Source organism: Apteryx mantelli, chromosome 2 (assembly GCF_036417845.1).
Source record: "Apteryx mantelli isolate bAptMan1 chromosome 2, bAptMan1.hap1, whole genome shotgun sequence".
NCBI classification, from domain to species: Eukaryota; Metazoa; Chordata; class Aves; order Apterygiformes; family Apterygidae; genus Apteryx; species Apteryx mantelli.
The window spans coordinates 6,094,105-6,116,814 of NC_089979.1; the positions used below are offsets into that span (position 1 = coordinate 6,094,105).

The window sequence follows — 22,710 nt, forward strand, 5'->3', positions numbered from 1 at the left end:
CCATGCTGCCCTGAGCTCGGTTCTACAAGTCAAAGTAACCCACATCCTCCTCAGTATGGCTGAAATGCAAAGGCCTATAGGCTGTGCTTCTAGCACCACGCTGCCATATTCATACTGGGGTCTGCAGGGCCTGCTAGAGGCCCTCAGTCTGTTGTTCATTTAGTTCTCAACGTCACTCTTCTCTCCTAGGATGTGTGCAGTGACTGTCCCCCTGGCCCACCAGGACTACCCGGCATTCCAGGTTTCAAAGGTGATAAAGGTCTCCGAGGACCACCAGGTAGAGATGGCCAGGATGGCAAAATGGTAAGAGAGCTAGAAAGCGTGGCCGTGCCTTGGATGCATTCTAACTTGTTTTTCATATAATATTTGTACATGGTTGCTTTCTTTAGCAGCAGCAATGTACTGAATACTTTACAGATGTCTGTGGGTCAATGGACTGGATTTCAGCTTCTGCTAAGGTGTCTATGCCTTGCTTTTGGTAGTATAAGTATTCTTGGATGGCTTTTTGTGTGCCAGAAAGACCAAGGTACTGATACTAGTGTTTTTTCCCCTCTGACCTGGTCTGAGCCTTGCAGCAGGTGTGAGAGGTAGAAGTGGTTGAGTTGCTCTGCAGTTCTGAAGTTCAAAGCTCAGTGGACTGGACCTGCTGCTTCCCAGAACAGCATGGAATTTAGGAGCTGCAAAATGCCACTTTTGCCATCCACCTTCTGCTCTGTGGGAGCTACCAAACAACTCAGAAGGAGTTTTTCAGTCATGCTTCTTATTCAGAAGGAGAAATGGCAGATGTGTTTGAGGAAAAAAGAGCAGTGATTTAGGAGTGAGTGGAGTACACTCCTGAAAGCTCAGTGATCATTGTATGGATTTTCTGTTGGCTACAAGGATGCCTGAGGGGAAAAGTTAGGAGTAACTGCTGTTTCAGAGGCACAAATTTTGCAGAGGACTTGAAAAGAAGGAGGGGGGATAAGGGGTCTTAATAAGTGACACATAGTGAAATTAATCCCTTAAACTTTTTAGTAGGGCATGAGAACCAGGGGAGAGGAAAAGTGCTGAGTTTCTACTATCCAGAGATCCTTTATTATTCACATCCCTTGAAATCCTCTTTTAGCAGTCTCAGTTTCAATTTTCCCCTGTCTGTGATCCTTGTGGATCTCTCTCCCTTTCTGTGTCCAGCTCTCTTAAGTGGATAAAAGTGAATGAAGAAGTCTATGATGTAACTGAGAATTTGGCCGGTCTATCCATGGTGTGTTTTGTGCATTCTTGATCACTCATTTTCCATGAATTGCGGTTGTTGTGAGAAATATCTTGATTTTGCCTTTTTCTTAGAACACTTAGACTTGTATTTCAGTGGAGTTTAGGTACCTTAATACCTTTGTGAATCTAAGTTGAGAACTCTGATATAAAAAGCCTGTCTTTTGGGAAGGGAAAACAGAAGCTAAGATGGGAAGTGAGGGATGCCACATCCCATTTGAGCTGGAAGGAGGAATTTGGGAGAGGAAAATACAGTGCCTACTGTTGTTCCAGGAAACCTGTCACTTCTGTAAAAAGCCACAGAGAGAATGTTATTATTTCAAGTAATCAGGATCTCGGTGCTATTGTACCGTGCTGGCCTCAGCATGGTTGGTTCAAGGCTCAATCAGAAGGGAGAGTCCTGCAGACTGAATCCTTTTGTGGCACTCTGCATATGGTTCCCCCCCGAATCTTTTGTTTCCAACAATAACCAGGGCTGATGTAATACAATAACAAAGCCTTTTCCTAAAGATTAGCCCATTTGGCAAAGAGCCAGCTACATATTTAGAGGTACGTAATGTTGTCTTGATGAGCCTGTCTGATGCCATACGGGAACAGGACTATATTCCACCAACACAGCGTGTGCTGGAGCACGAAGAAGTCTGTAATGCTGAGCACAAAGGTAGCCCTTTCGACTCCGCGGTTCTAGTTGTGAGGGGTCATTGCTGACTTACTCTCCCTTTCTGATCAGCAAGAAACTACTATTTACCTCTACCTCTTCTGTATTGCAGGGGATCGCTGGTCCCAGAGGTCCTGCAGGCCCACCTGGGCTGGATGGCCCAAAGGTTGGTTGTTTTTTCCGCTGTTGCCTAACCAAAATCTACTTGTGATTAGTTAGCGCATTGGCTGAAGCAGGATCTTGGCATCCATCCCTACATAAAGGGGTAGGACTTGCCTGTTAGGTAGACCCCGTACTGGTAATTCACTGGACTGAATTTTTGTCACAGTACTTAGAACTGCACAGCTTCCCATATGAACAGTGTTTCACTTAAATGCAGTCTTTCTCATACTATCCCTCTGTTCACAAAAACCCTGACAGGCTTGATTCTTGATGTTGAAATTCATTCCTTTGGGGGTTTTTTGAGAGCTAAAGACTTTAGGGTAAGTTTCAATTCAAATCAGGTGAGGAAGAAATTAAAGCCTCAGCAGTAGCAACTCTGCATGTTCCTCTCCTGTTTGAATCCTGTATGCTTGAATCACTTTAAATTCAGGGTGATGCAGTGGGCTGCTGTGTTCCAAATACATTATCTGCCATGGTTGCTTTATCCACAGACTCTAAATGTTTGTTGAAACATGCTATAGGATGAACAGCTCGTTTCAACTGCATGCTTCTGCCTCACAAACATCAAACTTGCAATGTCTGAAGGATTTTAATAACGGAACATTTCAAGCTCTTCCCATAAGTAACTCTGTCATCGGTCTGCTCAGAGCGCCAGTGCCTGGTTATGATCAAAACCTTTACAACTGCCTAATGTGAAGTAAATCAAAACCAATCAATGGAAGGAGAGAGGCGTTTTCATTGTGGAGCACAGATAGTTTTCCTGCAGACTTGCCTGCATTCCTGACTTACTGTCTAAAACAACATTTGCTATTTTAACATCTTTGTATTTGCACTTACTAGCATGTATAACAAGCTATTTCTGATTCAGAGATTAATTTTATACCTTGCAATTAAAACTATGGGGGTGGGAGGAGAAGTAGAGTCTCAGAAGTAAATGTAGGGTTGATCAAAATGAGAGTGCGCTTTAGGATAAAATCTGCAAAATAACAAGTAACCCATAACTACAATAACTGGTAGAAATCCTAAGCAGTCTGAGATATACCTCGTCTTCTGCTGTTTTTTTATATACTATGGAGAAAGCAGAGAGCTGGGCAGCAAGGATGAATGTTTAGCTGAAACAACATCAATTTTAAAGTGCACAGGTGAATAGTATTAATCAAATAATTGGTAAAAATTCTAACTTGTATTGAGTAAACAGATGAATTCACAGAGTTTGCAAATGTTAAAAGCAATTATTCTAAAACATCTAAGGAGCTGCAAACAGAAAGCCAGTCATTGTACTCCTTTCTAATTATTTTAGGAGGGTGCTAAGGGATGAAAGACCCAGAGAGCTCTGTGCTTTTGAAAATGGGGTATGTGGTCCCTAACAACACCATAAAAACTGGTATTAGGTACCATTCTGAAGTGCAACAGTGGAACTGCAGATCCTTGCTCTAGCCATGTGACCAGTTTCATTCCTTCTAGTAATATGAATTATGCCTCTTTTAATTGATAAATAGCATCTCTTCTTTCCCCACTTGTCTCCCAGCTCTCATGTAATGAACCAGAGTATCGTTTCCATTGGCAGCATTATGCGTTAGTGTCCTGTGCATTGTTCAGGTCATAATTTGTTCCCCATCATCTCGATATTTTTCGCTGTAAATGTAAGATTCATTTTGCCTAAGTTTAAGCATTGGTAATGCTGATGTCTACATCCCAGTTAGTTGTCTCTGTTCTGTTGCTGCTAGTAGAGGGAGAGAGAGAGGGGCACTTTCTTGGTGTGAATTTTATGACTGCACCCTGAAATGCCTTTTTTTTTTTTTTTTAATCACTGCTTTCCCTCAAGGGAGAGGGGATTACTAGCTCGTATTGTGGACATCTGCACTGGGCTAGATAATTCCTTACCAAAGAGACCCATTTAGTTCAGTGCCTAACAACCTGTGCATTTTTAAGGATTTGTAGGTCTTTTTCATGTCCGTGAGACTACAATATTAAAAAACAAAACAAAATATCCCCCCCCCCCCCAAAAAAAAAAAGTCTATGCTGGATCTGATCAAAGACCATTTTTGCCGTGTATTCGGGCTCCAAAATCAGTAGTGAAAGTCTGGGGAAGAATTTAAGAGGAGGGCAAGCGGGATTCAGTCCTAGCTTCTGTGTTTGATACTCAAGTGTCCAAGCGCCTTACAAAATGGTCAAAAGGCCGATACAACGCTGAATCTAAGTGACTTTCAATGGCTTTTTTTTTGTTACCAGGGTGCTAAAGGAGACCGTGGTACAACCGGGGATGCAGGAGAAAAAGGCGAGCAGGTAAAAAGTGTGTGCTTTCCAACAGTGCGGTAACTGTGATTCTTTCTTCATCAAAAACTGCCATTGTGTTGGTAGAGAAATCCCTTTTCCAGAGGCAGGGGAGGAAGATGGGAGCTCCTCACCATTTCTAAACCTCAGATGCCTGTCCGGATGGAAATACAGCACTCCTCCTCAGGCTCCCCTTCTCATTTCCTGCAAGAGCCTTCTCTGTCTTGTGTTGGCGGATTCCCAGATGATCTGTTTCCTCATGTCTAGATTGGATGCATTCAGTTCTCTACATTACCCAACCTGCATTCATTTACCCAGCTAATGCATAGATGAGATCCAGGAGATGAATCTTTAATGGGAAAGGCTAGTGTTTCTGATAGTCCTGGAAGAAGGGTGCAAGGAGGGCCTGTTTTAGGAGGAACTGAGATGCCAAAAGAAAGAGAACTGTCTAAATCAGAGCAAATTTTTGCACTTAATTTTGTCAAGGGTTAAGCCAATAATTCAGGGCGCAAACCAACACCTACAATGAGATTTGTAAGATATTTTAAGCAGCTTTTGTTTCCTGCCTGGTCTCCTACCTTGTCTAATTCACAGTCTTTGTTCTCAGCTCCTGTTAACATACAGTGAAGTACACAGTAGAAAAAGTACACTCTAAATATAAGTATGTTCTGAAATGCATTTATTGAAAACCAAGGCTTTGCTTTAAAAAGCCATAGTATCTTATTTCTTTATAACTAGATGTCTGTGTATTGTCTTATTTTGATGTTATCGCACAATGCCTATGACCAGTTAATTTACCTCCGCTAAAGACGTGAATAATGCATAAAGAAAATCTGTGTTCATTTTGCAGGGCCATCCTGGAATGCCAGGCTTCTCAGGGCCTCCTGGAAACCCTGGTCCACCTGTAAGTTCCCCTGTTGCAAAGCAGATGGTCCTGTATATTCCTTACTAATAAAGGTTGTTGCAAGCTCCATACGGCAGAAAGGGCCATTCCCACCCATCTGTGCATTGCATTTGCATTTTCCAGTGGGTTTCTAATGGTCCCTTGAGTGTCATAGAATTCTTCACTCATGATAATTGCTATTTAATACATCAGCCACTTTTTGTTGATTGCTTCAACTCACTCTGTAAATTGATGTTAAGCTTCAGTCTAGTTCTTCATACAACACAATGATCATGAAAACTCTTCCACAGAGACTTCTCTGTAGCATGTATATAGGTGTTTCCTTTTATGCAGAATAAGTAGTCAGTCTGGAACTAGCAGCTAAAACTGTGTTTCATGGTTCTCAGTTAACATATAGTGGTATGAGACTGAATTAGCTTCAGTTTTCATAACCTGTGGGTTACTTCTGAATTAAGAATCCTTCTCCACGTGTGCCTCTCCATCACGGTTCTTCTCATTCCTAGCTCTACTCTCTCCACAAATACAGTTATGCTTCTTTGTATTTCAATAAGCATAATGCTTGTGTGATACTGCAGAAGCAAGGTTGAAATAAGTGGCTCTCCTGCTCATGGCATCACCACTTATACCCTCTAAGAGCTATGACTTTTCCTTAATGAAGGGCTTTTCTTTCCAAGCCTCCTTTGCCCACAGTCATCACTACTCATATTCCTGCTTACAGCGCAGTTTGGCTCTGCCCTTCTGCGGGTGTACAGCCTTCATCTATTCTGGGGATCAGCACAGTCTCTTCAAAGCTGAATTTGCATTGCACTGACTAAACAACAGGAGGTACCAGAAAAGAGGTTTGGATTAAAATTCTATTTTTGGATGGTAGCAGTGCCTAAAGGTTGCTGAATGCTTTGCCATTGGGACAGCACTTGACCTGCTTTGTGGGTCATTTGCTTTCCTGCAATCTCATCTTGAGAAGCATTATTTTAGGAGAAACTGGCAATGCAAGCAGGTTTACTGCCACAACCACAGCCATACTGTTATTCCAGCAGGATTAAACCCCTTAAAGTGTCCCGTGAGACCCTCTGAATGTACTCATGGTGAAAGGAAAAGGGCAAAGCAAAATGGATCCTGTCGAGGGAGAGCAAAATGCAATATTCCCCTAGATCTTTTTTTCTGCAACTTTTGCTGTGACTTTTTCCTCTATCTGCATTGACTCGTGATTCCAGGAGTTTGCCTTCCACGGAGTATGGTTCAAACTACTCCCATCATTTCTGTTCTTCAGAGTTATTTTTGTGACAAGATTGGCTTTTTCCTAATCATCCCCTATTTTCAGAAGGGAGGGCCAGGACCAAGCTCAAATATTTGACTATTTCTGGCTTTGGAGGCTGATTGTATGCAGAGATTGGCACTGCTTTTCTGTGATGAATGAAGGAATGAATGCTAAAATGAGTAAATGAGGGAAAACTTCAGTGTTGCCATCTGTGGTAGTGAGTGCATTGACAAATGTACAAAATACATCAATCACTCACATTGTTTCTGCTTTATTTTATTTAGGGACCAGATGGGGCACCTGGACCAATAGGACCAGCAGGAAACCCAGGAGATATAGTAAGCTACAGGCTCTGTGTTCAACCACTACCTTTAACTGGCTTTACTTCTGTAAAGTAAAGCTGAACTGGAACCTTTGTAATGTTGTTTGAAGGTTCCCAACACTATTCAACCTGAAGCAACTCTGCACCTGCAGCTAGGACCCACACAGATAACAGCAGGTTACTCTGTTCCTACAGTTTTTTTAACTCACCAAAAGGAACTCCAAATTCGCCAGAACCAAATCCACTTTGTGGAACCTCTTCAGAACACCCTGAGCCCACTCTCTAAAGAGCTTTTTGTACCTCTCTTCCATCCAGTAAATTGCCTGCAGCAATGAATCAGAACACATGCTTGCTGTTTCTCAGATCATTGCAGATTGACAGTCTGGAGATGGGAGAAGAGCAAGAGGCTGAATGAATATGTATTAGTACATTAAAGATGTCCCAGATTTTTCTCTGGCATTAAGGCCAACTGCATGGCCTGTCTTTGCTATTAATGTCTCTTAGCTTCTAGAACAAGATGGCTGCATCTAAAAAGCCTATTAGGATGCTTCATGATCCAGGCTAACACCTGAACTGTGCCTGGGGATTGTCAAAACCCACCTAGAGACCTTTTGAAGGATGTCACAGCACAGACTGCTCAAATTCCAGGGTCTGAGAACATTCCCTGGCACCACTGAAAATACTAGTACAGATATAACTTTGAGAAATTTATGAAGAATTTTGTTCTGCTGTTTTATTTGAAAGGTGTTCGGGTGTTATTTTATGATAATACATCAGAAAACCCTGAAAGAGACAGATAATGTGATCAGAATCTGATTGATACTAACTTCAGTTTGAAGAGGAAAAGATGAACCATCCTAGAGTAATGCATGCTGTTGAGCTGGAACAGTTTGGAGCTCTGTAATTATGTGATTAATTTCTAGAGCAGGGTTTCCTAATGAATAGGGCACCTTTTGCCCATTCATTTCAATCTAAACTTCATTATCAGTGACCAGTGATGGTCCTTCTGATGGCTGTTGTGAAATCAATGAGCGCTTTCAGCAGAGATGCCACAGACTGGCTGAACTTCCTTTTCAAATGAGTGATCAAGGTTGAAATAGTGTGATTGACCTTGGATGCTATTGTCCTATCCTGTAGAATAAGAGGGGATTTCTTTCTTAGGACTGTCAGCTAGGCACTTCTCATAACCACTAATTCAATATTTATAAAATACAGAACTTCTATTTCCTGGCTAGACACCTTCATACAAGAAATTAAACACTCTGTATTAAATGTAATTAAACTTTAGAGAAAGCTTCCCAGTGATGTTAGTAGTTTCTCCATTTGTAACAACTTCTAACTAATATTGGATGTTTCATGTAAAAAGAAAACTCTCCAGTTTAAAGGGGAATGACTTCAGGGAAGCCTTTACACTGTGTGATGTGGGATGCAAGATCTGACTCTCACAGTGGTCCCTTTCCTCTCCTTCTGAACACTAAATTTGCTAAATCTTCATCTGACAGAAGTGTATGAAGAGCTTGTCTGACCCGTGGTGTTTCTGGTTTCTTTTCAGGGTAAAGATGGCCCTCCAGGTCCACAGGGACCACCAGGGGTACCTGGACTTCCAGTGAGTGCAAGTCAGCTCCTTCTCATTCAATATATTAAATTGTTTATAAACATGTGGGCATGTAAAACGAGCAGGTGACACTTTGAAGGTGCTTTGAAAGATGTGTATGATCTGTAGTAGTACCTGTCATGTTCATGCTACAATGTCCTTTGTCTAGAACTGCATGAATGCTGTGTTTGACCACTTGAAAGCTAAATGCTAATTACCAAAATGAAATAGGTCTGTTCCTCATCCGCTTCCTCATTCTTTGGCAGAGATACTCTCATGCAGAGTGCAGAAGTCAAATAATACACGGAATCACACAGAATTGTTGAGGTTGGCAAGGACCTCTGGAGATCCTCTGGTCCAACCCCCCTGCTCAAGCAGGGTCACCTAGAGCAGGTTGCCCAGGACCATGTCTAGTCAGGTTTTGAATATCTCCAAGGATGGAGACTTCACAACCTCTCTGGGAAACTTATTCCAGTGTTCAACCACCCCACCAGTGAAGAAATGTTTATGTTCAAACAGAATTTCCTGTGTTTCAGTTTGTGCCTGTTCCCTCTCATCTTGTCACTGGGCACCACTGAGAAGAGTCCACGCCCTGCCCTCGTCACAGCCTCCCATCAGATTTATACACATTGATAAGATCCCCCTGAGCCTTCGCTTCTCAGGTTGAACAGTCTTGGCCTCTCCTCATATGAGAGATGCTCTGGACTTGGTTCACGGTGTCCATGGCTCTTTCATATTGGGGAGCCTAGAACTGGAAACACAGCACTTCAGGTGTGTCTCACCAGTGCTGAGTAGAGGGGAAGGATCACCTCCCTCAACCTGCTAGCAAGGCTCTTCCTAATGCAGCCCAGGATACTGTTGGCTGCCTTTGCCACAGGGGCTCGTGTTCAACTTTGTGTCTACCAGGACCCCAGGTCCTTCTATGGAAAGCAGCTCTCCAGCTGGTTAGCTCCTGGCCTGTCCTGGTGCATGGGGTTATTCCTCCCCAGGTGCAGGACTGTGCACTTCCTTTTGGTGAACTTCATGAGGTTCCTCTCTTCCCATTTCTACAGCCTGTCAAGGTCCCTTGACATAATAGCTCCCAAAAGAGCTCTCAGTGTAAGGGCACAAGAACTTTTAGGCTGAAAGATTGACTTTTTCTGAATCCACAGTTGAAATAATTCCCTTGCATTGACTCAAGATGAAGTGCATCTTGCCATAGAATCTGATTTCTTTTCTTTGGGGAAATGTGTTAGTACAACATTTTGTTCTGTTTTTATGCCTTGTAGGGATAAGGCCAGAGCTATTTCTACTGTAAAGCAGTCTAGCTCAATGAAAATAATGGCATTATAATGATTTATACAAGCTAAGAATCTGTTTTTAGAATCCTGTCTTTATAATCTTTTGGAGTACTTGCCTTGCTGAAAAGAAGACCCCTTAGAGGTACCATATTGGAAAGGGAAACAGTTTGTGCTATTACAGTAGTGCGGCAAGGAGCCGTTTATGGCTGAGCTATAGAAATAGCTTAGTTTTCTGAGGGCTATGCAAACTCAAGTATACTATGATGAAGCAGAGGTGTCATTGTAAGATTTCACGCTGACAAAAACATACTGATCCTTCTTATAGACTCCCTCCTTACACCCTGTTTTGCATTTCATTTACAGGGCATTGCTGGAAATGATGGCAAAGATGGCAAGCCAGGATCTCTTGGGGAACCGGTAATGTAATTTAAAGCTGTTTCACTCAGGCATTCAGAGCCTGCATCTAGTTATTGCTTTTGGAGCTGCCTATCTGCGGATACCTTAGGGGTCCAGGGAGTTTGTTTGCATGTCTTTTTTTTTAACACCAGAAGGACTATATTGTCTTGAACATTTTATAAGATTCACACACTAGCAATCTTGAGAGGAAACTGTGTTCTTTTACTTTTACAGCTACCATAAATATTCTAAAACCTAGTGATTCCACTTTTACAGCTACCGTAAATACTCTAAAAGCTAGTGATTCCACTTTTACAGCTAGCATAAATATTGCAGAGAAAGAAGGTTGTCTTGTACTATTCAACCTTGTGATCCATTTTTTGGCAAAAGATTGTGGGAGATAAAAAAAACATACAGGAAGTGTCTTCAAAGAAGCCATTCCTGGGATGCTCTATGACTGTTTTGTTTTCCAGGATTGAGGGCTTTATATTTGATTTTCTCTATTTAGTCTATACTTGCATTTGTTGAGAGAAAAGTCTGAGCCATGAAGTTGCCCAGCTGAAGGGAAATGTTAATAAACTGGACATGGAATATTATTCCCTGCAACTGTATTTGTTATAATAAGAATGCACTTTCGATATCTGGCTTTGCCAACCTTTTTATGTGATTTGTCAAAACACAGCATAAAAGTTAGTGGTTCTGTGAAAAGCCAGGCCCCCAGTCATTAGGGAAATCAGTATGTGGAGCAGCAAGTCCAAAGACACAAGCGCCTTTGAACTTCTAAGGCTATGTTCCCAGCAGTACTGGTAGAGGCATCCATGAGAATGTCTCTGTTGCATGCTCAGACACCGACACTGCTGGAGAAACCCTGGGCAATCATAGTTCTCAGTATTGTTACATATAAGGGAGAAGAGTGAAAGGATTTTCTGCAACAGAGAGATAAACTTGAGACTCCTGGTGATATGAACATGATTTTTTCCCATAGGGAAAGCCTGGAGAACCTGGACTTCCTGGCCAGGAGGGTGCCAGAGGCTTACCGGTAGGTGCTGTTCTAAAAGATTCAATGCAGTAACTCTTCTGTACCTTGCACTGGAAGCTTTTGTTGGGCAGATGGTGTCCTTTACTGATGTGAATGTATAATCAAAGAGTTGGCTTGGCTGAGAACAGTGATGGTATTGTGACTATATACATAAATAATCAATAAAAATCAAACACAGGCATTTCCAAGTCCTTCACACTAAGGCTGACCTGGAGCAGAGTGAGTCCTTTACATAAAGGTTAAGGCACAAAAACGCATGACCCCCTCTTTTACCAGAAAGCCACAACTGTAATTCGTGTGCTCTGTTATGTGTTCTCAGAAAGGACAGGGACAATGAAATCTAGGGCTAAATGGTCTACGGACCGGTCACAGCAGGAATATACACACTGTGGTCTTGTAGCCTATGCAGTTATGGAAAGGCCTCTGGTGTCCCTAGGACATAGCCTTTCCTAATCACTCCCTGGGTCATGGCAGCTCCATGGTGACCAGTTTCTAGTAATCTTAGGCAAAACTGGAAGTTTATTAAGTGCACATTAAAGCTAAAGCTTTCTCAGTGCTTCATGCATTGGGATAATGGATGGTCATTGATTTCATTCTCTTTTATAGGGTTTCAAGGGACAAAGAGGAGATACAGGTCCCCCAGGTCCCCGGGTAAGTACCATGCCCTTTATGCACACAGCATGGTCTTTTGGAAAAATATTGTGTTAATTAAACAGTTGACCTTGAATAGGCTTTTTGAAGCTGTGGAAAAAAATGATGACAGGCCTGTGTTTAACACCGCTGTTTTCAACCACAACTCCATGGGCCGCACCCATGGCATAAAATCACAGCAGCCGTCTTCATTCTCTCTCCTGAAGTTCTGCTTCCAGATAAGTTGAGGCAGCTGGTAGATCTGATTTCTTTGATGCTCCCTTTGAGATGGCCCTTTGTAAGAAAGTTTCACAGGATGCCTCTACACCACATCCCACTGGTACAACTGCTGAAGTGCAAGGTGAGGAACCCTATTGCACTTGTAGCACAAGGATCAGATCTCCTCCCAAAAAGCCTTAGTAATGCAGAGTGTGTTCAGAGACAAAACATACAGAAAAGAGAATAGAAATGCCTCTGGGCCTTTGGCTTAGTTGCCTTTGAGTCATAAATCACAAAACTCAAGTCCTGCATGAAAAGTTGGGCTCCTTGCAGTTCTGAGTCTGCAGTGCAGCACAAAAGGCTCCTTGGTATAGAAAGTGGAATACAAAACTGAATGTCCTTCTGCCTAATTCTGGTTTTCCACAGAGAGAGAAAACGTTCCACTTGCAGGAGCTTAGCTGAGTAATCCGATGCTGGATCTGCTCATCTCTTTCTCATTAAAATAGTTTCTGCATCAGGAGTACATTGGTGGTTTTCAATCACTGCACTGGCAGTAGCTAATATTCTGCTGGAAAGCAGTGCACTACCTTGTGCATCACTTACAGAAGATGCTCCTGAGTTATTTTTATAAGCCGTGTATCCTGTCTGATGTACGAGGCTCCTGTTGGCTTTAAAAAGTCCTCACACCTCCACAGAGTTATGAGCTTCAGTCCAATACCGCTGAAACCCCTCACCATTTGCAGTGATGTTACTGGTCTGTCATTGACCTTCAGTTGATTTCTCCTTTCTTTTTGCTGAATTGCAGGGGGAGCCAGGTGCAACAGGTCCTGCTGGGCACGAGGGGCCACCAGGGAAGGATGTAAGTATACCATTTTGAGCAGAAATTAATCCCCTGCTCCCTGACAAATGAAAATTTTCATTCACAATGTTCTCCCCACTCAAAAAAAAAAAAAAAAAAAAAACCCTGCAGAAACTGCAGTAAAGGGTAAATTATTGCAGCACTGCACAGGGAATGATTTGTGCAAAGCTCATTATGGTAACGAGGAATTAGAGGGCCTTTGTCACTGCTCAGCGGCTGACACTTAAATGTCAGCTATATCTTTGGAAAAGGGAGAAAACTGTATTGTTTGAATCACAGGCTGTGCTGCATAGCAATGGGCCTGCTTTCTGCCACACACCTCTCTGAGCCATGCGTCATTCAGCCAAGTCCCGTTGGGCCAGATTCTGTCACACTTCCTCTACAAGAGCTGTACCTTACTGCACAAATAGCTCCACTGAAATCTGAGAAATACCTATGGAATAAGACGCTGCTGCTCAGAGGAAAGAAAGACAGTATAAACAGATCCTTTGACATTACTCATTTTAAATGCAGTCCCGGAACAAAGTCCCGGGAGAACATAACCTGGGCAGGATCCTGCAGTAGCTGCCGAGCAATGTGCCAGGTGGCTGACATGCCATTGCCATGGGACTTGGGAGGTGGTTTCTCATTTGCACCCCTTGTATCACTGAAAAAATGCTATGCAGTAAATGGTACCCCTACAAGGTAAAGTGGAAGACAGGCCTAGCAGAACCACTCAGAAAAGGTAGAAGCAGGTCTGAAACCTAGTTCAAGAGAAAACAAAGTAGTCACTTCTTGAGAAGTGCTGGAGAATCTCTGTTCCTGAGAAATCCGGCTTTAAGATAACCTGATGCTAATGGGTTCTCCTTGCAATCACACTGCATTTGGAGACAGACAGACTTTTAAAATTCAAGAGGTTGGTCTTCCTTCTGCATAACTGGAAGGGAGTAGTGAGACTTTTCTTTAATGCTGTTTTCCCTAATACATGAGCAGAGCAATTTAACAGGCACCTTTTAAGATGATAATTTACTTGCCTCTGTGTCAGATCTTTCTCACTCAACAGAATACTTTTCTTCCTTTCAGGGTGATACTGGTCCCATAGGACCACAAGGTCCTCGAGGACTCAGAGGGCAGCCGGTGAGTTTTCTCTTTCGACAAGCAGGTTTTGAAGGGTACATTGTTTATAGTGAAAATATCCTAGAATCTGCCTCTATTTGGAAGAAAAGTTTTATACAAGATTCAGGTGGTATTTGATTAAAACATTTTACTTACTTTGGGAAAGATAGATCAGCATGATATTGCTAAATACTGGTGTGGACTAATAGGTGTGCCAAATAGTGATGATTGCTGATTCGGGGATGGGGAGGATTGTTTAATGGGTTCTGCCAGGACTGGAGTGTCAGAAGTGCTCATATTCCAGTCCTGCCTCTGACATTTCATTCACTTCTCATATGGCCTCAGGATGTGGTTTTCAAAGGTAGACACTAATTGCAGGTGCCCAGTTTGAGATATTTGGGGTCCAATTATGATGCTTAAAAATGAACCATTCATTTTGTCATGCCCTCTATTTTTTCTTCTGCAGAAAAGCTTAATTTTAGGAAAAAAATTTTTTTTAATTGAACACCTGTAGAGTTTTATTACATCTCAAGTGGAGAAATGGCAATTTATTTGACATTTCAGAGAGTGCTAGTTGGGATGGTTGAAAAATTACTTTTTCCAGGCTTTTTAATTCTCTCTTAAAAATCAACCCTTTTCCAAATTTGAATGTAGGTCTCAATTGCGGTACCTGGGCATATCTTTAATATGTTTAAATAAGAGTGATTTCTTTTCCTTCCGAGAAGACATGCTAGCAAAACAGATTCTACATGTTGCAAAATCAGGACAAAATGCTGACTCAGCCAGCAATGCCAGGAACTGGAATGGCAGGTCCCTCGGAGCTGGAACAGTAGGGGCTTAGATTAGACTGCAGGAACATGTGGAGAGCTCTTGTGTCTAACTTATTATTCTTGCACTGCTGGCATCACTCATGAGCATGTAGTGCCCCTGCACAACACTAGCAATGAATAAGAAGGTTTTAGGAGACAGAAATTGTCATAGCTCCAAGCCAGGCCATGTCCCTTTGGAGAATAGATGCCTGGATTTTTGGATGTTGGAGGGCAAAGTATCAGTTTCTCTTGTTCTTCATCTGCTTAATTTCCTCTCTAATAAAGAGCATGAGATATGATTTTGAATATTGCCAGTAAAAGGGCTGGTTTTCGTGCTCAGCTCCAGTGCAGTGAAAAGCACCTCTGCATAGTGAGTTGGGAAGAGAAAGGTAGAGGGTGCAGAATTTCATCTCAACAAACTTTAGACAGTGTAGATGGTCACCTCAGGTCCTTCTATAAGGAATGAGATGAAATAGGTCCTTCTAAAGGATGATTTGACTCTTTCCAAGTTTTCTGGTGTCAAAAGAATGTCAGATGCATCAAGTCTTTGGAGCGTGTGTTTCTCTTCGTTACCCCTAAAGGGCATGCCCTAGATGCTTAAAAAGCAAGTACCTGGCACCAGGAGCCTGAGTCAGATAATAGCCCTGAGAGGATGGTAGGCCTTTCTGAGGAGTGGTTTCCAGGCCCTGCCTCAGTTACTGGAGAGGAAGTTTTCTAATGCAAGAGGGTGTGGAGGGATCTTGAGATATCTGTCAGTCAGTGCAGAGCACTTTTACACTGATCGTGGAAGAGCAGCTTCAAAATGGGCAAAAGGGGATTGTCTGAACACTAGTGATTTGGAGCTGCCGTAGTAGGTACACCCACCCATTCAGGAGGATCCCATATATGATAGGGATAGGGATGAGGAGAAGGAGTGCTCAGTTTTCACGTCCTCTTCAGACTAAGGGATCTACAGATCTCACTTTTTGTCCTAAGATGGGGTCAGCTATGCGATCAGGGATGCAAAAGTTACAGGGTCGATGGAGAATAAGAGATCCTTACTCTGTAGTTTGCCAGGAGGACAGGAGGCTGGACAATGCCGAAGAAATCCCTTTTGTTGTAGAGTAGGTGGATATTTTTCATTATAGTATGTTTTACTTCACTACTTATCTTTTTTCTTTTGACCTAGGGCAAGAATGGATCGCCTGGACCTGCGGGAGAACCTGGCCCAGCAGGTAACCCAGTAAGTACCACAAAAGGACACTCATGCAGCAAGCAGTTATATCAAGGAGAGGTGACTGATGAAGTATAGGTGGAGAAGACTGTGTAGCTGCTCACAGTCCCTCAAGTTGCCATATCTGAAGTTAGGGGCCAGTGGCCTGCAAAACATTTCCGGGCCACAAAATCAGGGGGGTCATTGGCTATGTTCCTGGAATTCAGCTGCTATTTGGGTCATCATTTTTCCCAGCAAAAGCTAAGCGTTCACAGAGAGAGGAAATGATTGATTACCTCGTATGAAGAAAAGACTGGCATGCCTCATCTTTACGAGTGGATTTAATTTTGTCAAGCAGAGACTGTGCAACCAGCAGAGAGTTGTCAGAAGGAAGGACAGGGCCTTGAGGTGTTGGCAGACTGCCATCGAGGAATAGCAGCAGTAGAGAAATCCTTCCCAGGTGTTTTGGGAAAGAGCAGGCAATGGGCAGTAAACCAAGATCACGGAGCAGAACAAATCCCCCGGGGGCCATCCTGTGTGGAAGAACAGCATAGTAATGAAGATCTGTAAGGAGGACAGTCAGGAAGTTTTTTTTCTCTGTTCTACTGCTGAAAATTGTTCAGGGATCAGCAAATCCGTGCAAATGAACCTTCGTTTCCAGTAGCACCTACTGAAATGCTGAGCTTTGCCCTCTCTCTGCTCGCCCAGGCATTACAGCTCACTGGACTATTAGATTCAAACAGAAACAAAGGCATAGCAGGAGTAGTTTGAAAAATTGCAGTGGGACTCATTCTTCTTTGTGTCGCCTTACACCACCATAAAGCAACCTCAGCCTAACCATGGGCTTGTGCCCTGAGCACATTTTGCCTTGCCACACGTACCTCTCCTAAGTTGTTGCAGAGAAGCAAGCGACACCTTTTTGCATGGGGAGGTGATAACACGTAGTTGTATGGGGTGGGGGTGGCACAGTCTCCCAACCTTTCTGTAGCTACGAACCAATGCTGCTGCTTTCTTCTCCTTGCCACAGCTTCTCCCTACCTCTCTGGGACCACTGCTATTGCCTCTTTCCCCTTGTATTACTGCTGTTGTCTTTTCAGCCTCCATTTCTTCTTATCATGCCCACCCCAGTTCCCAACTCCTGTTACTGCTTATTGGCTTCCTGGGTTGATGCCTCCTCTTTGCTGGGCTGCCATGGCTCTCAGGTGCTCCGTGAGTGCCAACTGATGGCATTTTTTTAAATAATCACTGTGTTATCACATTGCCTAGACAGTCAGCTAGTCACCTGGGGACTCACCAGGCAGCTTTCTGCACAAGCTCAGAACCAAGTTAGCCTTTGTTCCAGAGAATTTACAGTCCAGAAATAACAAAAGACATTGAGAAATGGGTAAAGTCAGATGGATGAGAAAAAGGAAACAATGACAGTGCTGGTCAGCAGGACAGACAGTGGTCTCATCGGTACCTTTCTCTGGCATTCAAATGAATTCTGTTCCCTTCATAAAGGTTATTATGAGAAGTACTTCTTTGTGCTGTACACTAGTCTGTTTATTTGCAGTCTTGTCTGGAAATACACTAATTTCCTTGGCAACATACTGTGGTGTGACAAGCCAATATATTACATTTCTATTTGAAAAAAGGGAGACAATTGTTGCAATAAGGGTTTCTTTTCCACCTTATGGACTGCTTCACTACTGATGACTTTTAATCACAAGGACATTGAATAATAACTGCCAGGAAACTTCTTTTGTATTCACTATTTGACAATGCAAGTCCTACTTCATAGTACTACTTAAATCTGCATATGGAAAAACAACCCATCTCCTGATATCTCCAAACTTTTCTAGTTTGTGCAGCATCACAGGGCTCGGAGTCGTTGTGTGCCTGAAAGCCGTGTGCTTTGTGCCTGTCAGGTTTGTTGGAGCTCACTTTACAGCAGACAAGTTGAAATGAAGACAAATTTTACTCTAAGAAGCGAAAGTGTTACATTCTGAATTAGAAGATGGGGAACAATATTGTGAAAGAAAAGCTTAAAATAAAAGTAAAAAAAAATAGCAACAGGAAATGGATTTGTTTCCTCAGCTGCCATTTAGGCTGCCCAGATTTGTAAGAACAAAGAGCAGGTTTGGCAGAATATCACAAAAGATAGGTACAGGGTGGATGTTTTTTAAATCAAACATGGAAATAAGGGCAAGGGCAACAACTCAGTAGCTGTTTGTCTGTTAATTGTATTCTCAGATTCGTGAACTATGGCTGGTCTGGGCTGTTTTCCTGTTGTTGTGCATCACAACTTTTCCGTGGCTGTAATGACACCTTATAAACTGTGCAGCACAAGAAGCATCCGCTGAACATACCTCCTATCACTTCCATAATTGTCACTTCATTTTCATCTTTTCACAGGGACTCCACACAGCTTATTAATAATGCAGACATGGTGTTTACAATCTGCTTTTCTAAATGGCTTTGTTCTTCTGTTCTTTGTAATTTTGGGGAGTCCTGCTGCTACAGTGAAATTTCCTACTGCCAATATATCTGTAAATGCATGCTCTGGAAAAGAGATTTTGGAGAAAGGGCTGCTAGTATCTACTTCATTTCTGTCCTAAGGGTCCAAAAGGAAATAAAGGAGAAAACGGCAGCCCGGGACTCCCTGGTTTTGTAGGACCCCGAGGACCACCTGTAAGTATGTGCAGGGATGGATTAGAGCCACTAACTGCCTGATTTTAAATGTTGGGCTGATGAAGATGGGACACAGTCATCTTTAATTGGATTAAAAAGCATAGGCATAGATCTGGCAGATCCAGAAGCCATACATTTTAGTTTCAAAGGAAACCGGACTGCAAAGGATAGCATTTTTCTTGTGTGCAAACATCTGTAATCTCATTTACTGAACCGGTACCCATCAGTCAGCCCTTAAAATGTGAATTTATTGGGCTGGTACAGTCATCGTCTTAATACAAGTATGAGGTGCCTGACTTGCTCAGAATATCTCTCTGCGTGAACCCCAGAAGAGCTATAATAATACAGGATACACTTGGCATTTTCCGTTCTGAGGAAAATTCCTTTGTTACCATGAGCTCAACAGTTCAAGGGTCAGCAACAGAGGTGCATTGCAATTAAAATATTCAGATGTCTCCCAAAGTGATCTAAAAAACACGTGTGGACATGAAAATATCGCAGCCTTGAAATCCAATATCTTGGGCCATGTTAAGGCTAGCAGAATATGCTGCATTCCACAAGGAGGATGGGAAAGGTGAATATTAGGTAAATATTTTTGTTTCTGGCCCTGTTGTGACTTAAGATGAGATTTTAAACTTTTTCATGTGAATTTAGCGAAGCTGAATCTTTTTTTTTTTTTTTTGATTGGAAAGGGAGTTTCTTGGTGAAAAGAGGAAAAAATAATTTAAAGCAGCAAACATGGTGGCCATTTAAAGTTGACGTGGCACTATGGAATACTTGAGTAAGTCTGCTGCTGTCTGATTTGGAGCTGCTGTGATCACACATCTATGATTAGAGCATACATGGATGCATACCTTGCATAGTGCATACCTGGATGTAGGATATCCCTATGGAAGTTGTTATATGCACTTCCAGGTTATAGGAAGAATATCACCTACACACACACATTAGAGATATGATCATGTGTGTGGGTTGTAGATGGATTCTAAAGATGAATCTTTCCATTCATGATATAGGAAAGTCGTGAGAATTTTAGCAGTTACTAGTTTAATGCTTTCTTTGCTTTTCCAGTGCAGTGCTTCAGGACTGTAGTGATAGTTTTTTTCCTGAAATGGTAAAATACAAAGATTGATGATTATTATCCATTGATAAATGCAGGCTATAGAAAAAAAAATAGGGTGCTTGTTTAAATTTAGGTAATTTGAGATAGTTGGAAAATACATGCAAGCTGTCAGGCTCAAAGTTGTTTTATTACAGGGACTATGCATTATCTCAGCTGGTGATAATACCTCTCCTTACAAAATTTACTTCCCTTACGTCTTTAGACTGCTATGGCTATAACATTGGCACTGCTTAAGCTAAAAAAGACTGGCAGCATTTAGTAAATCAGCCAAAGTAAAGTTTAGGCAACTTTGTGAAGCATCCTTAAGAAAAAGGAACAAAATGTACTGAAAACAGGAACACATTTTCAATGAAACATACATCCTGATCTCAGCTGGTTCTGTAGAAATGACTAAATGCTTCCTTTCATTTAGAAACATTTACATGATATATGCAGCTTTACTGAAAACGCATTTTAAATAGTAGGAGCTGCCTTTCCAGAAGATAACCTATAGCAATAGTGTAAGAATAAATAGTCTAAACCCACTGCTGTGTGACCAGACACTTGTGCCCTAGATGGAATTTGAAATTCAGATTTATTAGTTAGTGTCTAACTTCTAACTTCTTGTGATGTTATGCTAAATTCACTCTTTGTATCTCTCAGGGAGAACCAGGAGAGAAAGGTCCTCCAGGAAAAGAGGTAAGATAATTCCCAATTGTTTCAAAGTAGGGCTGCTGTCTCAATAAAAGTGTCACGTATGCTACCTGGATTGCAGCGAACTGATTTTTTCTTGAATGCTGATACTTGGGAGCAGGCAGAGAGCTCTCAAGGGTCTGTGGGATAAACAGCAAAGTATTTCCCCCAGGTCACAGGAATCATGGCAAAACTGTGCATAGCTCTTATAAGCTCACCCTTATTTTGTTGCAGGGCGTACCAGGGAAACCAGGCGAAATTGGCTCCAAAGGAGAGAGGGTAGGTTGGAGAGCATCATTAGCGTTATTTTGTTACTCTGAAATCAAGAGAGCTATTTTGGATTAGGGATGGGGGGAAGGGGTCATTGAAGAGTGAAGTGTGGCCTGTAGGGATCTGCCATGCTTCCCGCCCTCCCAGCCGTCTCTTTAATTATTCTGCGTCAGTAATAATTTGTAGATCATTTGTAATGCACCAGATGTTGTATTCAGTAACTTTGCCAACTCAGCTATTTGTGTTTCGCTGTGCTTGGAAATCTGAAGTTTGTCTTTTATTTTGTGGTGGTAACATTGGCCTTTTTCTGGTAGGGAGAGCCTGGCATCAAAGGTGAAAAAGGCTCTCAAGGAGAAAAGGGCCCTCCAGGTGATCCTGGAATACCTGGTCATAAAGGCCATCCGGGACTGATGGGTCCTCACGGACCTCCAGGAGACAATGGGCAAGTTGGACCTCCAGGTCCCCCAGGACAGCCAGGATTTCCCGGACCGCGGGTAAGACTGGCAGATAAGAGGTTTGTCCAGTAATACTGGTGTCATGGTGTGTGGTCAACAAAGTGCCTAAGAAAAGATTGTGATAAGGCTGATTGTAACATGCCCTTGCCATGGTCTCTATTGGGCGGCAGCATTTTTATCTGCTATCTGTTGATAATTAAAAAGCAGAGCTATAGCATATCCTAGGGATGTGTTGTGGAGGAAAGAGAGCGGGGAGGGGGAAGGGTCCTTCTGCTAAGTGAACTTTAATTGAATGCGTGTAGCTACTGCAGCAACCTTCTGATGCAGCATTAGGATCCCAAACGACTGACTTATTACAGTTTCTGTGGTGTTTTGCAAGATGAATGTTATTTATAAATTCTAATTAGAGTTATAAAAGGAAGAATTCTTCCAGCATAAAACTGCTGCTGTACGGGTAGCGTTCCCTGTAATAGGCTGGTTAATGACTTTTGTGTGCAGCGTCGGATTGAACTTCAAGAGGGCTGAGCAGTCCAGACCTTTAGCAAAGGTTTCCATTCCCTGACTCCTGATACTCCTAAAGGCCTAAATCGGGCCGCGTGACTCTGACCATGAGCGCCTAGAGCCTGAAACAGCTTCTTTTGATATGTGTGTTAATGCATAGCTGTTCATATCTCCATATATCTTTCGTCTACCTCTCATTCCGGTTGTTATGAGAGACAGAAAGCTGAGCTGTGGAAAGGTCACTGGTTTATTCCTGGAAATCCTGGAGTCAGCTCATCAGAATTCATGAAAAACTATTTTAGTTCAATATTCTTTTTTTCTAACAGGAAACAATATAGCCATTGAGAGTGCCTGAGGGTTATGTATGTAAAAGAATGAGAACAACTACTTACACTAGTGAAACCACTGTAACCATTCTGAGGATGAATCTGTCTTTTGAGATTACCTTGGGGAGGATGAAACAATAAAATAATCTCTGGATTCTAAAGTTGGATTAATTTTAGACAAAGCATTTCTTTGTTTCTCAACAACACAGAGAGATTTGATGAAATCCAGTGATGATTATGGAGACATAATGCAACTAATAGGGTTAAAGCTTCAAAAGATACTTTTTTAAGCCTTCAGACAATGCTTCAGTCATATTTACTTATTAGGATATTCGCTAAGAGCTATCACAAATGGTTAGTAGCAATGACAAAGTCATTTCTTCTGTTACCAGCAAACATCATTTTCTCATGCAAAATCTCTGTTGGGAAGAAGGCAACAAATGGATGAACTCTGTAGTCTGCACTTATCAGCAATGTTATATAAAATCTGGAATGTCTTTTAGCTATTTAGTAAAATCTACAGTTCTTAATGAAGAATAATTTCTGATTCAGAAGATGCCACAGGCTTTTTGTAAACATAGAGGACACATTCTCCATTCTTGTACGTTAAAAGGAGTGAGGGAAAAGAAACATTTTCATCTGAATGGTTTGATCTGAGAAGAATGTAGTTTTTAGTTTGACCAAAAGTATTTTCAAAATTGTCACAAATTCAAAGAATAATTTTAGCCAAAAGATTAAAAGTATATTTTGTGTG

General features: G+C 42.1%; 1 protein-coding gene across 1 annotated transcript in view; it reads left to right on the top strand.

Moving 5' to 3' along the window:
* The window catches only part of COL22A1 (collagen type XXII alpha 1 chain), a 212,210-nt gene that overhangs the window by 184,845 nt on the left and 4,655 nt on the right, over positions 1–22,710 (top strand). Inside the window, exons 44-59 of the mRNA XM_067292265.1 lie at positions 190–303; positions 2,019–2,072; positions 4,301–4,354; positions 5,193–5,246; positions 6,789–6,842; positions 8,379–8,432; positions 10,064–10,117; positions 11,082–11,135; positions 11,742–11,786; positions 12,790–12,843; positions 13,906–13,959; positions 15,916–15,969; positions 18,538–18,609; positions 20,375–20,410; positions 20,639–20,683; positions 20,989–21,168. Coding sequence (XP_067148366.1) covers positions 190–303; positions 2,019–2,072; positions 4,301–4,354; positions 5,193–5,246; positions 6,789–6,842; positions 8,379–8,432; positions 10,064–10,117; positions 11,082–11,135; positions 11,742–11,786; positions 12,790–12,843; positions 13,906–13,959; positions 15,916–15,969; positions 18,538–18,609; positions 20,375–20,410; positions 20,639–20,683; positions 20,989–21,168 — 1,032 coding nt within the window. The remainder of the gene's footprint in view (positions 1–189; positions 304–2,018; positions 2,073–4,300; positions 4,355–5,192; positions 5,247–6,788; positions 6,843–8,378; positions 8,433–10,063; positions 10,118–11,081; positions 11,136–11,741; positions 11,787–12,789; positions 12,844–13,905; positions 13,960–15,915; positions 15,970–18,537; positions 18,610–20,374; positions 20,411–20,638; positions 20,684–20,988; positions 21,169–22,710) is intronic.